General features: G+C 45.6%; 1 protein-coding gene across 1 annotated transcript in view; it reads left to right on the forward strand.

The window, feature by feature from the left end:
- The first annotated feature begins 7,668 nt into the window (after positions 1-7,668).
- Positions 7,669-12,505, forward strand: part of EXTL3 (exostosin like glycosyltransferase 3) — a 33,145-nt gene continuing 28,308 nt past the window's right edge. The window contains exon 1 of the mRNA XM_054383554.1: positions 7,669-9,816. Within this exon, the coding sequence (XP_054239529.1) occupies positions 7,669-9,816 (2,148 nt within the window). The remainder of the gene's footprint in view (positions 9,817-12,505) is intronic.

Genomic DNA, 12,505 nt, shown 5'->3' on the forward strand with positions numbered 1-12,505 from the left:
TGGTCATTGTCCAGATAAGTTTTGAGAATTTTTTGTCCTCCTATCACAGAGGCCAACTTTGGCTTCATGTGGCGCTACGGATGTGCGGAATGTTCCTTGGTTTAGGCAAAGGCTTCCTAAAACCAGGGGTGGAATTTATCCCCTGAAGTTATAGATTACAAGACCTTTAACCAGTTGTGTGTGTGGCAGCACTGATCTTAGCTTAAGAGAATTTGTCTGTACCTGTGAACTCTGGGATGCTACACATCCCTACTGATGATCACTAAGGCTGTAGCACACAAAGCTACAGATCTTGTTTAAAGATCTGCTCTGAAACTTAACCTTAAAGCACACACCTAGTAGACTTACTCTCCTTGTTCAACTGCTCCTGTTCCCGAAGCGATTGGAGATTTGGGTGTAATCCTTTCCTTTGAGGGCATTAGGAAGTTGTCATGTTACGGGTAAGATCCTGATGGTCTCCTATCTCAGAGTCCCAGCACTCTTACAGGAACTACTTGACAAAATTAACATTTCCCTCTCTTTTTTGGTGTCCTGATAAGGACTTGGCTCTGGCACATGTTCAGAAAGTTGCAACAATCAAATGGTTGAATTTATTAAAGCCACAGATAAAACAGATTTGGGATTAATAGTGATAAGTGCACTGACTGCAAGTGATGGGGCTCAGGATTACTAAATCCTGGGCAACATCCAACACGTTTAGAGATGTGAACCTTTGCAATAGCTTCAATATATAACAGAAATGCAGCAAAAGTTAAGCTATATATTGAAGGTGCAATTCTTACCAAGAAAGGTGTCCCTGATTTGGGTGGAGGAATAGGAGCACAGCACACTGAATTCGTCTGTCTCCCTCCCAACTACTGGTGCTTGCCACACTGCACCTCTGCTGCTGGCCCTTCTGTACACTTGGTGGTGATGGTACCTGTGCCCCCTGCATGCATCTGTTGCCCTGCTGCCCCTGAGAGATGTTACTCTCATGGGTTTTATGTTCTAGGCCTAGCTGTCTCTGCCTTGTAGGTGATGTTTAGCATGATTTGGGTGGAGAGTTGAGTAACTCACTATATGTGTTTAGCTTCTACACAGTTTGGCTGGGTGTTAACTTTAATTTTAAAATTGCAGTTAATTAGGTAAAGGTCTTTGCTGGGACACTTTGGCCTTCAAAACTTGTTCTGAAGTTGGGCGTTTGTATTATTTAAGCCTTGATGCATCGTTTTAGGCAAAGCAGGGCCATATTACCTCCACAAGAGTCCCTTCTTCAGCCATTTAGCAGGCCAGCTTCATGGATCTTCATTTAACACAAACACCTGCTAATTGTGAATGATCTTGGTCCCTAAGCTCTCTAAATCCCACCATAAGATAGGCAGTTATCCCACAGGGGCAGAAAGTTATCATTGCTGACAGACTGTTTTGTGGTTTCTTTTCCATTCCCCCAGAAACCCCCATTCCGAAAAGAGGAAAATACTATATTTTCTGTGGTTTGCAGATTTTTTTTGCTTCTCCTCTTGAAAAAGAAGTGATTTTTTTTTTTCCTTTTTAAAATTTATTTTCTTTATTTCATTTTTAGTGCTGGTGGAAGAGAGACTTCTTGGCAGTAGAAACTGCCTGTTGAAGACTGGACAGATAAAGCACAGGAGCTACTAACAAGCACTCCCTGACATCCTTCACTATTCATCTGGAAGGAGCCTGCATGACAGAGGTGGGTGCAGTGCTTTGCATGGAGAGGGCCAGCACAGCAGAAAGCTTCTGGAGGTAACACAGCAGCAATAACACTGCAGACCCATCATTTGTTGAGGAAAGAATGTTAGGACAAGTGTGGGTGCATACAAGCACAGTCTGGGAGCTCTAATTTAGCAGATGCAGTGTCCCTGTGGATTTTCCTCCTGCAAGGTTCACTGCAGTCTGTGTTACTATATTCTACCTAATGGTTATTTATTGCTGTGCTGAGCTCTGGAGGACCAGAAGTTTAAAATTTCCAGGTTCTGTTCACAAATATGCTGAGATAAGAACAATATTCTAATTTTATAGGGGGGTGGACAAAAGGGGGTATAAGCAGAGAGAAATAGGTGTGCTCAGGTGTTTGCAGAAGGGTCTCAGGGGCAAACATTTGCAGAGTAAAGACTCCACAAGCATCCATAGATCAGACTGACCTGACTCTTTCTACTCAAAATACAAAATGAGGGAGATCCTTGGGTATTCCCATAACTTCACCGACACAAGGAGTGCCCACTGTGGAGTTGAGGAAAGCTGGGAATGCAGCCCAAGATTTGCACTAAGATATGACAGTGTGGTCGAACAGCGATTTCATCTTACAGCCCTGTGCTGTGGGAGAAAGAACTGCAGTGTGCACACCTGTCGAGCCCACGAAGCCAGTCAGGTTGGCATTTGGGAAGAGGCTCTGATAGATACTGAGCTTCTGTTTTCCCAAGAGCTCTTCCTGCCTCTGTTTTTTGGGGGATGTGGAGGGGGTGCGTGTAATTAGGTCTGTCAGGCAGCAACGTTGTGCTACAGTGTCAAGGAATTTTTCTCAGTGTGGGACTTGGTCAGTTTAAAGGAATAATTAGTACTCAAGAACAAGAGGAATGGTTTGGCTGGAGAGCCCAACCCATTTCTTCTCCCAAACATGTTTTTTTGGGAGCTATGGAAATCAGCTTTTTTTCCCAGGGGTGCTTATTGCTCTTAAATATAACATTGAAGTCTCTCGTGGTAAAACCACAGAATGGATTTTACTTGGCTTATTTTTTTTTAAGTCCTAATAACAATGTCAGACTCTATCAGGTTGATGAGGAGTAAAGTCTTAGTAATGAAGAAAAGGCTGAGAGTGTGTCTAAAGTGCTTGCTTTATCACCAGCACATATTTCATACTGACAGTCAATACTTCTAACTGTTCCCAAGCCACGCATGTTGCATTTTAAATCCCTCCCCAGCCTGCTCTGGTCTTCCCCATGTGGTCTTTTCCAAGCTAGTGGCAGAGTCACTTTGTCAGCTTCAGGTTTCTGAGCAGATTTTTTTAATGCACAGCCTATGTTTTTAGGTCAGGAGACTAAAAGTTCTGTGCCAAGTGAATGGAAGGACCAGAGGAGTGACTGGAAGGATTAGGTGGCAGAACAGCTGCAGAGGATCATGTGTGGGGCAATGCATTTATCTTCTCAGGGTCGCCAGCTGCCGTTTTAAGGAGTCCAATTTACCATTTCATTACTGTTTAGGGCTTATAAATGGGCAAAACCATAAAGGAACAAGATTTAGATGTAGTCTTAGCTGTTAACCTCTAGGATTGCTTTTACTGCCTATGGGGCTGCAGTTTTCTCTGGCCAGTCTGATGCAATTGTTCATGCACCTCCTCATTTTAAAAATCTTGGTCACATTTATGAGCTCTTGTTCCTATATTGTCTCAAGACCTTGCAGGTTTGACTTCACTTACTCCATGGCACCCCCAAACAATAACAACAACAAAAAATAGAGTCTGTTTTCCCAGGTATGCCTTGAAGTTAAAGTGGTTTTCACATTCACAGTTGTTCAAGTGAGCACGTGCTTTGCCTTTTCCCTGGGAAGAAGAGTTAACAAAACAGCTCTCATCTCTTGGCCAGCAGAAAACTAGGAGCAATTCTAGGATCTTTGCAGCCCCTGTGAGACCAGGTTCAAGCAGTAGGGAATGACCAAGTGGTGTGTGCACACAGACAGGGACAAAATGAGCTTCATTTTCTGGGGAGAGCTTAAAAAAAGGTAGAAAAATAGACTTTAAAAGCTTTTTTATTACTGTTTTATGCCTGCTTTGTACACTGGTGCGTGCTAAAATCCTTCTGTTGTGTAGCAGCAGTCCCAGAGGCATGATGTGAGTGAGCTGCCATTGCCAGGGCTCACTGTGCCTGACTGACAGTCCTGTGCAGCAGCGCTGGGGATTTACATTCATCACCAGCCTCTCTCCCAGCCTGTGCAAATGCACTTTGGTGTACAGAGAACAGTATTAAAATGTCCTGCCAGCAGAGCCAAAGCCTCCTGCATCTGCCCACAGCAACTGTGATGCCAAGATGCAAGCAAGCTGATGTAGCCTTCTGCTGACTTTTTAGCCCTTTCATCCCCTTGGCTTTCTGAGATTTACACCAGTGCTGTTTGCCAGACAACGTTAGGAGTCTGAAATCTGCCTTAATTTTGAGTATGCCTATTGTTGTGCATCAGTTGTGGGTTAGCTTGGGGTAGATTCCCATTTAATCATGGGGCATTAAGTTACTCACAGTGTATAAGCCTAGGAATTGTGCTTTACTCCACTTCCCCCCTGCTCCCCCACCTTTCATTATAGTTTTTCCTGGTTAAAATCAAATTTTCCTTTTACTTTTTCTGCCCCACACTGGTGAACCACACTCAAAATTATTCCTACCTTTTCTCTGCTCCTTGAAGGTGAACTTCTGTTTTGCTTTGGTCTGTTTCCAGATCTCTGTTTCAGCTGAGCTTTTCTTCCTTACCTTCTTTCTGCTAGTTCTTGATGATTAGATGAGAGGAGTATTAAATAGATTTAGTGAAAAATGACCATCACTGGTGTAGATGACTTTCCTCTAATTAAAAATTGAAGTGGAAATGAATAAGCTTCTCCTGGGGCTCTGCAAGACTCGAAGCTAAGCCCAGAAGTACATTCATCAGTGATCTGAGAAGTCCAGTATATGAAAGAACATTCCAGAAAGTCATGTACCTCAGAGGCTGCTTATAAAAAAGGGGAAGGCAGCATATTTCTGTGGCCTAGATTTAAATCTGAGGTCATAAAGACGCAGACATGAGTTAGCCACGTCCTTGATTTTTTTGCCTGTGCTATACAGGCATTCACTACCTTGATACCATGTCCCACAGCATCTTCCTGGAGAAACTGGCTGCTCATGGCTTGGATGGTACTACACTTTGCTGGATTAAAAACTGGCTGGATGGCTGGGCCCAAAGAGAGTGCTACTGAATGGAGTTAAATCCAGTTGCCAGCTGGTCACGAGTGGTGTTCCCCAGGGGCCAGCACTGGGGCCATTTCTCTTTGATATCCATATCAATGATTTGGATGAGGTGACTCAGGGCATCCTCAGAAAGTTTGCAGATGGGTAGAAGTACTGATCTGCTGGAAAGTAGGGAGGTTTTATGGAAGGACCTGGACAAGCAGGACAAGTGCTGGGTCCTGCGCTTGGGTCACAACAACACCATGCAGTGCTCCAGATCTGAGGAGGAGTAGCTGTAAAAGGACCTTGAGGGACTGATCAACAGGCAGATCAATATGAGTCAGCGTGTGCACAGGTAGCCAAGAAGGTCAACAACATCCTGCCCTATATCAGCAATAGTGTGGCCAGCAGTAGCAGATCAGTGAGTGTCTCCCTCTACTGGTCACTGGTGAGGCCACACTTCAAATCCTTTGTTGAGTTTGGGGCTGTCTACTCCAACAAAGACATTGAGGTGCTGGACTGTGGTCCACAAAAGGGCAGTGAAGCTGATGAATGGTCTAGAGCACAAGTCCTGTTAGGATTAGCTGAGGGAAATGGAGTTGTTTAGTTCGGAGAAAAGGAGGCTCAGGGGAGACCTTCTTGCTCCTTATAATCCCCTGAAAGGAGGTTGGAATAAGGTGGGAGTTGGTCTCTTCTCCCAGGTAACAGGCAACAGGGTAAAAGGAAACACTCAGGTTATGCCGTGGGAGGTTTAGGTTGGACATTAGGAACAGTTTCTTCCCCGACAGTTTGTCAAGCCCTGGAACAGGCTGCCCAGGGGTGTGGTAGAGTCTGCTTCCCTGGAGGAATTTTAAAAACATGTAGATATGGTGCCGACAGACATGGTTTAGTTGTGGACTTAGTAGTGTTAGGTTAACAGTTGGACTTGATGATCTTAAAGGTTTCTTTTATGATTCTGTAGTGGAGTTTCACAAGAAAAAAGGCACATCAAAGCAAGTGATACTGCTTGGGTGGTGCAGCACCCAGCAGATCCTAACATAAGCGTCTCTGCTGTGTTGTACAATAGTGTACCCAGGTGGCACGGAAGGCCAATGGCAAATTGGCTCATATCAGGAGTAGTGTGGCCAGCAGGACTAGGGTTGTAATTCTGCCCCTGTACACGGCACTGATGACGCCTCACCCTGAGTACTGTGTGCAGTTCTGGGCCTCTCACTTCATGAAAGATATTGAGGTGCTGGAGTGGGTCTGGAGGAGAGTGACAAGACTGGTGAAGGGACTGGAGAGAAAGTCGTACGAGGAAAGGTTGAGAGGTGGGGTTGTTTAGCCTGGAGAAGAGGAGACTCAGGGTGAGGAACTTACCACACTCTACAGTTACCTGAAGTGAAGTTGTAGTAAGGTGGGGGTTGGGCTCTTCTCCCAGGCAACTTGTGACAAGATGAGAAGGGCATGACCTGAAGCTGTGCCAGGGGAGGTTTAGGTTGAATGTTAGGAAATGCTTCTGCACGGAAGGGGTAATTAGACACCAGAATGGACTGCCCAGGGAGGTGGCGAAGTCACTGTCCCTGGAAGTGTTTAAGGAAAGATTGCATGTGGTGCTTAATGACATGGTCTAGTTGCAGCAGCGTTAGGTCATGGGCTGGACTTGATGATCTCAGAAGTCTATTCAAGCCTCAATAAATTCTGTGATTCTGTGACTTTTCCAGTTTTGACCAGTAATTCTCTCTTGTGTGCATCCATCCAGCAAAGGTAATCATAGTTCTCTTTAAACTTTCTGTTGCAGTGAATCAAAATTTTCCAGCAGGAAGTGAAGGCAAAACAATCTAAAAATTCCTCATCAGCTCTAGTCAGTAGCCCAGAACAACAGCGATTACACTCAGTTATGCAGTACAAAATCACAGCAGTGCTGTGTACCAGCATCCCAACATGCAAAGGTGGGCAGAGGGGGCCTGCAGATGTTCAGCAGCTTCTGCAAAGTTACCCAGCAAGATAGCAGCAGAGGCAGAGATAGGAAACCAGACCCAGGCACTGTGATTTTTCTGGTCTGTCTACTGAAGCATGCAACCCTAATGAAAAGCAGCAGAGTGCCTGCAGACAGCCATGTGCCCGCATCTAATGAGTCCCATCGCTTTCCCAGGTTTACTGGTATTAACCCTGGAGGTGTCAGACATGTAGCAAGGCTACTCCTGTGCAGAAAGGACAGTTGCTTTTAAAAACTAGCCGTGTCTTAGGTCACTCAGGGGTTGGTTGTTTCACATTATCTGAATATGTGATTGCTCTCTTGTAGGAATGGCAGAGCATCAGCTGTGCAGCAGCGATGAGAGAGACTGACACTCACTCGAGTCTCTCCTGGCTCCTTCTCCACAATGGCTGATGCCTCTGCATATTCATTGGATGGTAATGCAGGATGTTGAGAGCAGCAGCGATAGAGTTTGGCTTGATCCCATTGTGTTTTTCTTCTGCTGGTTGAGACTTCAAATCACCATGACAACGCTGTGACACTTCTAGCAAAGGTTGCCTGCAGACCAAGGGTGGGCCGTGGGTGGGTGAGGAGGTCAGTGATTGAGTCTACTGGGATCAAAAGTTGCACCTGCAGCAAGACGACTGTAGAAAAGCCTTTGGCACAGCAAGAAGATGAAATTCCCCTTCTATTGGCTTCTCGTTAAGCAGGCACAATAACTTCTTTTTTTGAGTGACTTACTCGAAAAGCTCCTACGGTTATGGCTACTGATCCAACGTGATTGGGCACGCAACGACTTTGGAACTCATGACTGGATATACGATGTTGCGGAATGGGGGAGTGGGGAACGGAGGCCAGCCGTGGGTGTTGAGATGGTCCAGTCGGATCCGGCTCACCTGGCTTAGTTTCACCCTCTTCATTATCCTCGTCTTCTTTCCCCTCATTGCCCACTACTACTTAACCACCATCGACGACGCCGACGACGCTGGCAAGCGCATCTTCGGCCCTCGGACTGGCAGTGAGCTGTGTGAGGTAAAGCATGTGCAAGACCTGTGCCGCATCCGTGAGTCAGTCAGCGAGGAGCTGCTCCAGCTGGAGGCCAAGCGGCAGGAGCTCAACAGCGAGATCGCTAAGCTCAACTTGAAGATTGAGGCCTGCAAAAAGAGCATTGAAAATGCCAAGCAGGACCTGCTGCAGCTGAAGAATGTCATCAGCCAGACTGAGCATTCCTACAAAGAACTGATGGCTCAGAACCAGCCCAAGCTCTCTTTGCCCATCCGTCTGCTGCCAGACAAAGACGATGTGACCTTCCCCCTGCCAAAATCCATCCGGAACTGCAGGCTACACAACTGCTTTGACTACTCTCGCTGCCCGCTGACATCTGGCTTTCCAGTCTATGTCTACAACAGTGACGATTACCCTTTTGGTAGTTCCTTAGACCCTTTAATTAAACAAGCCTTCGAGGCAACTGTCAGAACTAATGTTTATGTTACTGAAAATGCAAATATTGCTTGTGTGTATATAATTCTAGTGGGAGAAATGCAAGAGCCCGTGATGCCAAAACCTACTGAACTAGAGCAACAGTTGCACTCTTTGCCGTACTGGAGGACTGATGGACATAACCATCTCATCATCAATTTATCAAGGAAATCAGAAACTCAGAACTTCATTTACAACATCAGCACAGGGCGTGCCATGATTGCCCAGTCCACCTTTTATGATGCACAGTACCGACCAGGGTTTGATATTGTGGTGTCACCTCTGGTCCACGCTATGTCTGAACCCAATTTCCTAGAAATCCCACCCCAGGTGCCAGTCAAGCGTAAATATCTCTTCAGTTTCCAGGGGGAGAAGATCGAGTCTCTCAGATCTAGCTTGCAGGAGGTTCGCTCTTTCGAAGAGGAAATAGAAGGCAACGCCCCAGCTGACTACGATGATCGCATCATTACCACCTTGAAGGCTGTTCAGGACAGCAAGTTGGACTTTGTTTTGGTGGAGTTCACATGTAAGAACCAGCCTAAGGCAAGTCTGCCCACTGAGTGGGCTCTGTGTGGAGAAAGAGATGATAGACTAGAGCTACTGAAGCTATCTACTTTTGCACTGATAATCACCCCAGGGGACACCCATTTGGTGATCTCTGCTGGGTGTGCCATGAGACTGTTTGAGGCTCTGGAGGTTGGAGCCATCCCAGTGGTTCTCGGAGAACAAGTTCAGCTCCCCTATAATGATGTGATCCGGTGGAATGAGGCAGCCTTAATCATACCAAAGCCACGTATCACAGAAGTGCACTTTCTTCTGAGAAGCATTTCTGACAACGATCTCCTTGCCATGAGGAGGCAGGGCCGCTTCCTGTGGGAGACCTACTTCTCCACCTCTGACAACGTGTTCAGCACAGTGTTAGCTATCATAAGGACTCGAATCCAAATCCCGGCTGCTCCTATCCGAGAAGAAACTGCTGTGGAGATTCCCCACCGGTCTGGTAAAGCTGCTGGGACAGATCCCAATATGGCAGACAATGGTGACCTGGACTTGGGGCCTGTGGAAACAGAACCACCCTATGCATCTCCCAAATATCTCCGCAATTTCACCCTCACTGCAATGGACATCTACAGGAATTGGAATTCTGCTCCAGGGCCTTTCCACCTCTTCCCCTACACTCCCTTTGACCCTGTTTTGCCATCAGAGGCAAAATTTTTGGGGTCTGGGACTGGATTTCGACCGATTGGTGGAGGAGCAGGTGGCTCTGGGAAGGAGTTCCAGGCTGCTTTGGGTGGCAACGTCCCCCGGGAGCAGTTCACAGTAGTGATGTTGACTTATGAGCGGGAGGAAGTGTTGATGAACTCCCTAGAAAGGCTCAATGGTCTGCCGTACTTAAATAAAGTTGTGGTAGTGTGGAACTCTCCCAAGCTTCCCTCTGAAGATCTCTTGTGGCCAGACATTGGTGTCCCAATCATGGTAAGAAATATGTAGCTATTACGGTCTTGCTTCCTGGTGGGGTTTATGCATTAAAGTTAGATGTAGGCCTTCTGTAGGATGTCAGCTCAGTTTAAGCCATCTAGGACAGTGTTCATCTCTCCTGTAGATGTTTATACCTGATCTGGGTGCTCTATCAGCACCATTTCCCACCCGTTTCAGTTGTTTGCATGAGAACGCCTTGGCTCCTGCTCTAGAACTGCCACCTTCTCTCCACCAGCTTTGAAGGGAGGCTGGTGTTCGGAGGTGTATGGAAGTGCTCTGTGGATGTGTGAACCTAGGTGAGATGAGTTGCTGTGGACTTTGGGTTATGAAATACAGGAGCTGTTGTGCAGGAGAGCCTGAAGCGTGTAAACTCAGGATCTGCAGAGGTGCCGGGTGTTCAGCATTCATGAAACAGTAATTGCTTCTAGGGAGCCTAATATGACTCTGGAGGCTTAAAGCTAGAGATCCTTGCTTATTGCAGATCTCTACCTAGTCTTCTTTAAGTGTCACACCATGAGGACAGTTGGCACCTTATAAATACCTAAGTAGTGACTGTTTCTGCACTTTAGGGGATAAATCTTTTATAAAGACAAAAGAGAGACCCACTGAAGCCATAGCTCCTGCAAGGGCCTTAAGAGCCATTTATCACTTTACATTGCAAGGGATGACAGAGAAGAAAAGGGGGGCAAAAAAAGGCACCAAGGCCAGCATCACTATGACAGCTTTCATGCTCCAAAGGTTGTAACTGGCTTTTGCTTAGGTTTGGGTTGATTTTTTTCTTTTCTTTTTCCCCTCCAGCCAAAGTGAGTAAGTGACACCTTCAAAACCCAGCTATTTGCTTGCATGTTAGCAGTGTTGCTTGTAAGGAGTTAATTTTCCCTAAACTATTACTTATGAATGTATTTATTTACTTCAGAACTTCTCTGTCATCCTAGTGGAACTTTCTGTGCTGGCCGTTGTTAACAATCCACAGTAAATATAAATCTCCAGGTGTGGGCATAGAGTCAGTAACAAGAAACAACACTGTGTTGTGTGAATCTGGTTGTGTTTGGAGGACAAATGGAAGGATAATGCCTTGCCAATTAGGGAAGGGAAAAATAAAAGGGGGAGATGGTACTTAAGCAGGAAAACTGTGTGGTTTATGTGACAGGATGCTGCTGAGCTTAATAACCATGTGTGCTTTATGCTTTATGCAAAGAGATTCATTGATTTAATATTTTGTTTTATTATTATTGTGATGAATAAATCCTTCAGCTCACATTTTAAAACCCTTATGGTCCAAAGACAATGAACAGAGAAAATTGCTTGGATAATTGTAAAATAATCTTTCACATTAGTCCTGTTGAATGCCTGAATTCTACAAAAACCTTCACATTATGTCTGCTGGAAAACTGTGTACTCCTTCAGAGCTGAGGAGTGGAGATTGTTCTCCTTGCTGTTGCTAATGGCTGTTATTTGTGAAAGAAAAATATGTTTCTGTTGGTGGAAGTTAATGGCTTTCTTTTAATCTGCTCTCATCTGCTTATCTATTCTGTTAGCTTTTGGGGGGACTTTGACACACACGAGTTGCTGCATGTTGCCTTTGAGCCACTCACTGGGGTTGGTGTTCTGTGGGGGTTGTCCTATTGCTTGTTAGCCATCAGGCAAGAGGAAATGGCTTCAGGTTGCACCAGGGGAATTTTAGATTGGGTATTAGAAGAACTTCTTCACTGAAAAGGTTATCAAACACTGGAATAGGCTCCCCAGGGAGGTGGTTGAATCATCATCCCTGGAGGGGTTTAGAAGATGTATAGATGTGGTGCTAAGGGACATGGTTTAGCACCAGAATTGATAGCTCTAGATAATGGTTGGACTCGATGATCTTAAAGGTCTATTCCAACCAGAGCAATTCTATGTTCAAGAGAAACCTTCTTGGTTCAAAAGGAGGAAATGGCCTCCTGTCTGATTTTGGATGTCAGATGGTAACACTGTGCTTATGGCTAAGTGCCAGGGAACAGCTGGAGCACAGCTTCTGCCAGGGTCCTTTCCAAAGGAGAATGTATGTCTGATAGCATGAGTGCTCTCTCCCCATATTTTTTTAAACCTCATGTTTTAAAAGTGCCAAAGTCCCTTGAGCTCTCTCACCCATTGCAGCCTCCAGGCATCCATCCTACTGAAGTCTACATCCAGACTGGGTGTTTAAATCACCTTGGGAATCCGTAATATTGACAGAATGGTTTGGGTTGGAAGGGACCTTTAAAGATCATCTCGTCCTTCATCTGTATGGATGGCTTAGTACAATAATGGTGTAAAAAGTTTACCTGGGCTGCATCAGTGGCAGATCCTGAGACCTGCTGTGGGGAAGGGCAAAAAGAACACGGGGAGTAGAGACGAGGCTCTGAGCCTCAGCAGTTGAGATGTGGAATGTGCTAGCCAGGGGAAGGAAACAGGTGGGTACGTGGGGTTGGCAAGAAAGAAGTCCTCACAACTGCCAATGTCAAAAGAAACTTCAGAGCTGTGAATGTGATTTCCTTGAAGGGAAAAAAAAAGTATCTTTTGGTGGAGAATATCTGGTTCTCTCAGATCTGGAAGCGGTGCTGTATGTCTATGTAATAAATAACTTGCAGTAACTTTGGGGTGCAAGGAATTGCCCTGCATTCAAGTCCCAAGAAACAGAGCTGTGCAGAGGAAAGTTGAGGGAACAAGA

Source organism: Indicator indicator, chromosome 9, assembly GCF_027791375.1.
Source record: "Indicator indicator isolate 239-I01 chromosome 9, UM_Iind_1.1, whole genome shotgun sequence".
Classification (NCBI taxonomy): Eukaryota; Metazoa; Chordata; class Aves; order Piciformes; family Indicatoridae; genus Indicator; species Indicator indicator.